Below are 5,811 nucleotides of genomic sequence, written 5' to 3' on the forward strand. Positions count from 1 at the left end.
AGAAGACAGTAGTTTTCCTCTGAGTTATGCTGAATGACGCTCGACCATTCCTGCCAAAATCCCGAACTAAGTAAGTACTGTCTATGGAGTTGTAGTGTGTCTCTCTGCCTCTGGCTCCTATCTACCACGATATCAGGTCGGTTCCTTTGTTAGTGTGCATTATGTACATTTTTATTGGTCTGTAATTTTGTCATCCCTGGGATTAGGGTTTTGTTTTATGCCTCAAATGATGTCTTCAGGCACCGGTATGTCATTTACCCTAGTACTATTAGTGTAATGTTGTAATTTCGTCTTGTTTAGTTCAACCGTGGACTTAGAGTTTTATGAGCATATGTTGCAAACCCCCTAAGGGTTACTGTGTTCTAAGGTCATGAGAGCCTGTATTTGAAATTCTTGTCAACGTTTAGTAAATGCGTGTGCAGTAAGGTTGAAGACCTAACTCTCATTGTGCGTGATTTGTTATTATGTTTTTAAATGATTATTTTTGTAATAAACCAAATTTTGTGATTATATTCTATTGAAACCCTCCTGAGTTGTTTTGGAAAGCAAACCTCTTCAAGGTCTTATCATCGACCCATTCCATCGGGCCTAGAATCATTAGTTTTCAATAAGTCTGAGAAAAATTCTCGACATTTGGTCCTTCGAACCGGATGATAAGTGCTTTCTTGAGCTTGCAAGGAAATTCAGTAAGATGTGATCTTTAGGATAGCCTTAGTAGGAGAGAGAGGGAGAGACGAAAGAACTAAAGCCCTCAGTGTCCCGATGTGCGACTGACCGTATGCGCCTTTAGTTTTTTTGCCCCCATCTTCATAACGTAAAGAAAATTCTGTTCCTTCTTAGTTTGCCAACCGCTCCAAAGTAGAGTTAAGAGTCAGTCAAAATGGCAGTGGCTATGGTTGTACACATCGAGGCATCGATGGGCCTCATAGCGGACTTACTAGTTGAAACGCAGAGTGCGTTAGTTGAAACCTACTCGGAATCCGTGTACCAGAATCTGGTTACGCAATTGCGAGAGGAAGAAAGACAGCTAAGAAAGCTGTATAAGAGACAATCAGTCTAACTAGAACCGGGTTTAGATGCCCGAATCAGGCACACGTTAGGAGAAGCTATGCGAGCTTCTACGCTTCTGTATAACCGAATTGATAGAGTGAAAATCACGCAGACAGGGAATGTTTCCCTCCCCAGATTGAAACCACGTCCTATCCCCACATTTGAAGGGGAAGTGCAAGAATATGCTTCGTATCGGGAACTCTTCACGATCCACTTGGATCGAAGAGCAGATTTGGATGATGTATCCAAATTTAGGTATCTATTACGAACTTTAGGCAGGGATTCGGTTAGGATCGTAAAATCTCTAAGTGAAACCGCCGCGAACTATAAGATAGCGTTGGATCTCTTAGACAAACAATGTGATGATGTTAATCAAACACTCGTAACTCTACATAGAAAGTTGTCTAATATCTTTGTACCCTCATTATATCCTGTAGAGCTGAAAAGGTTTCGTTTTGAATTAACGATCATAATCAAGCAGATCAAGAGGCTAAGCAGCAACGATATAGGCCATGGCATGGTTATGAACCTCATTAATCAAAAATTGTCAGAAGGGAAGCTCTATAGGAAAGTAGTAGAACATCTGAGAAAGTGTGATTATACACTAGATAAATTCTTCGACACGATCGATTTCATTATTCGAATGTTCGAGGAGGATGCCTTGCAACGAGGAGATAAACTTGAAGCTGACAAGAGAATAGATGTCAGTGTAAGAGCGAAGTCAAAACGAGTTCAGAATAATTCTTGTCCCTTTTGTAACGAACGGCACCCGCCTCACGGATGCCGCCGAGTAACTGACGTGGCTGCTAGACGTCGCATTTTGCTAAAAGAGGGTCTATGCTTTAAATGCATTAATTCTGGTCATTGAAGTGATAAGTTTCCTGTCCCAAACTCTTGTAAGAATTGTAGTGGTAACCACAAGACAGCCATTTGTGTTAATTATGATCCGAGAAAACAATTGCAATCAGTTCCCTCCACTTCAGCATGAAGTAATAGTAGTAGTAGTCAGTCTACAACCTCCCGCCTCATAGTAGATGCGACGCCTCAACAACACGAAACAGCCCCCCGTCCATCTAAAGATGAAGTAGAATCCAAGCAGTGCAAAAGTGCAAAGGTTACACAGATTTCCAGCGTGGACCTCCCATGCACAATCTTGCCTACGGCTATGGTCGAAATCAATTACAAGCAAGGGAGTAAGGGAGTCCGCTTATTTCTTGATACGGGAAGCCAATGAAGCTTCATCTCTGCGAGAATTGCGAGGCAATTAGGCCTACCGGTGGTAGGGAAGGTAGCGTTGAACATAGCTCCATTTGGCTCTGCAGAAATAAGCGGACAATATGATGCTGTAAGCTGTAGGGTAGAGATAGAAAGAAGAGTAGTACGAATGAAGTTGGTAGCACACGAGCACGTTGACGTCCCAATACATAACGCTGGTTATGTACGAGTTAGACAGCATCTGTTTAGTAAGGGAGTCACGTTGGCCGATCCAGAGAATAAGTCTGATAAGTTAAAAAATATGCACATTTTAGTAGGGTCCGATTATTTTAGCTACTTCATCATAGGCATCGAGAAAGTTGATGGGATAAGTCTTTGCCTGACCCATAATGACATGTCACCATATGGGAAAGTGCTGCAGTGGCTGTTAGAAGGCCAAAAGATCGAACATGTGAAAATGCTCAGAGTCTGTAGAATTGCGAGTGAACCAAACCAGTTTGACATAGATGAGTGGTGGCGTTTGGACCGCATTGGCATCGCCCCATCAGAGCAATATACTGGCCGCGAAGCGGAAGCCATGCGGAAGGTATCGCAAAGTGTCGTAAAGTTGCCTGAGGGATATCAGGTTAGCCTACCATTCGGGTCGGATGCTAGGCTAGAAACGAACTATCGAAACGCTGTAAAGCAGTTAGAATCGTTGCAAACTAAATTTAGGAAGGGCAGGGAATATTTTGATCAGTATCAGGAAGTGATAGATAAGTATCTAGATGCAGGCTTTATATCAGAAGTAAAGGAACCCAAGATTGAAGGGTATTATATGCCACATTTCGACATTAAGAAAGATAGCAGCACGATCCCCTCATAATTGTGTTTAATGCCTCAGGCTAAATCTAAAGATCATAAATCGTTGAATGAGTGCCTCTTACCTGGCCCCAATCTAGTAGAATTAGCATATCATTTGCTTATAAAGTTCAGATTGAACGAATATGCCATGCTAGCTGACATCAGCAAGGCCTTCCGCCGTGTATTGTTAGATCCCCACGATGCCAAATACACACAATTTCTGTGGCATAAGGTAGCAGGTCGAGCGCTCACCTTCGCCTATAGAGTCGGGGTGTTCGGCATCACGGCGAGTCCGTTTTTGTTGCAACAAGTTTTGAATTATCCTTTTGAAAGGGAAGGTAGGCCAGATTTGGCTAAGTCCTTTTACGTAGATAATTATCTCAGTACTTTCGAGAATGTAGAGAGCATGAGGCAGGAGCATGATTTTGTCAACAAGATCTTAGAAAGGGCTGGTATGCCTTTAGAAGGGTGGGCGTCCAATAACTTAGCATTCGATAGCGAGAAGCAGTGGAGTGAGCCGGTGAATGTGAACGTACTTGGGCTGCGATGGGGCCGAGACGATGATCGATTGTGCGTGAAAGAGAGTAAGAGAATCAGTGAATTTGGGGAGGGATAGGTACCTACGAAGAGTAGGGTACTTTCCCTGTTAATTTCCATTTATGATCCTTTAGGCTTGATAAGCCCATTATTTGTTCGAGGAAAGCTCTTCCCCCAGCAACTATGGGAGGATAACATAGGCTGGGATGACGCGTTAAGGGGAGAGAAAGCTAGAGAAGCGGGTGAGTTGTGTGAATTGAAAGCGATAAGTAACATCATATTTCCCAGAGTGGTAGGCAAGAAAAATTTAGAGCTCCATGTATTCACCGATGCCAGCAGCAAGGCATACGGTGCAGTAGCGTATATTAGGGACAATTGCAATCAAGTAAGACTACTCACTAGTAAGAGGAGAATCACTCCCAGAGGGGATGAACAAGTTGACAATCCCCAATCTACAACTATTAGCATTGCTGTTAGGCTGCAGATTAGCTAAGACACTTAAAGGGCTGATAGAGCCACGAGAGATAGTCATGTGGACCGACAGTAAGGTCACGTTTGCATGGGTAGCATCTCCCGATGCCAAAGATAATAAGAATGTATTTGTATCTAACAGAGGGGCGGAGATTATTTTTCTTTGTCAGGTTTGCGGATTCAGTCTCAGCTATGTTCCAAGTACACAAAATCCTGCCGATATCCTGTCCAGAGAAGCAACAACGCAACAACTGCTACAGAACCCTCTTTGGCAGAAGGGCCCAGAGTTCCTAAGGACCACGGGAGAGCCTGTTCCCCACAAAGAGGATGATCCAACCAGTGTGAGAACCATAGTGGCGGCGGTGCCAGAATTGAGGGAAGAATTAAGTCCTGTTCCCCCAGGAGAGATATGGGAACTTCTACAGAGGGAAGTAGAGTTCCAATTCTTATTAAGAGTTGCTAGGTTAATATTAAGATTTGCCAAATTAAAACGGGACCCGTTTAGAAAAGTTGTCCAATTAGAGCAAAAATATTATTTGCCTACAGTCTATGCCTACTTGGAGGGTGAGGTCAGACCCCCTCGTGAAGTCATTAATTTTGTCAGACAATTAAATTTAGTGTTAGATAATAAGCTGATTTGCACTAGGGGACGTGTGTCCCAAATAGAGAAAATGAAACATTTGATTCTTTTGCCAGCTACGGGACGCTTATTTAGGGCTTATCTAAGATATTTGCATTGTTTGCATTTACATTGTAGTGTGAATACACTAATGGGTATCTTTTGACAGAAATGCTGGTCGCCGGGCCTACGTTCCATTGCAAGGCAAATTGTACGGCAGTGTGCAGAATGCGTGCTAGCCTTCCAGCCCCTGTTGACACAGCCACCACCACCCCACCCTACCGAAGGAAAGGATCAGCTTAACGAAGCCCTTTACCGCAGTCGGAGTGTACCACACAGTGGCCATACAGACTGGAACGCTGCTAGGCTACACACTGATTGCAACATGCATGGCCAGCAGGGTCGTGTACCTCGATTTCTGCCCCTCCCTGGAAGCGGAGGAATTGGTTTTGGCCTTGCGTTGTTTTTTGTGCTACCCACACCTTAACCCCCCGGAGGCTCCGTGATCGTTATTTGACGTTGACAGATACTGAAAGTCTTCCGGGAGAAGTGGAGGGGCCAGACATGACTGTCGATCTGTGGAACCCTCCAAGCTGCACCCCTGTGACATCGTGCTGGTCAAGCAAGACAATAAAAAAAAGGCTACGTGGCCCCTTGGACGTGTCGTGGAGACATATCCTGACGACGACTGAGTCGTGCATTCGGCCAAGGTGTTGTTCGAGGATGTCGAGTCCCTGCTAGCTGTCAGCCACCTGGTTCCCGTGGAGATTGCCCCCTCTGATGCGATGATGGTGTTGTAGAAGACGATGGCGACGGCGACGTTGAAGACGAGGGTGCATACAGTTTCCCAGCAGGACTGCCAGGGAACGTTGTGACATCTGGGAGATAGTTCAGGCTACGGCATCTCGACAACCAGCCACAGAGGTCTTAAGTAGTGACGAAAATAGTGATACCAATACGGTAAGTGAGACTAGTGAAAGTGCCGTAGAATCAGAGACGTTGGGCGGACAAGGACGTTCCGCACGCCCATTGAGAAAGATCGCTGCGAAGCAACGAGATTTGATGAAACAATTAGT

At 44.6% G+C, this 5,811-nt stretch overlaps 1 protein-coding gene across 1 annotated transcript; it reads left to right on the forward strand.

Annotated features, from left to right (window-relative positions):
* Positions 1 to 880: 880 nt before the first annotated feature.
* LOC137617532 (uncharacterized) lies at positions 881 to 1,918 on the forward strand. Its single transcript, XM_068347550.1, has 2 exons — positions 881 to 1,038; positions 1,186 to 1,918. The coding sequence occupies exons 1-2, from the start codon at positions 881 to 883 to the stop codon at positions 1,916 to 1,918; spliced, it is 891 nt and encodes a 296-aa protein (XP_068203651.1).
* Positions 1,919 to 5,811: the final 3,893 nt, after the last annotated feature.

This window comes from Palaemon carinicauda, chromosome 2, assembly GCF_036898095.1.
Source record: "Palaemon carinicauda isolate YSFRI2023 chromosome 2, ASM3689809v2, whole genome shotgun sequence".
NCBI lineage: Eukaryota > Metazoa > Arthropoda > Malacostraca > Decapoda > Palaemonidae > Palaemon > Palaemon carinicauda.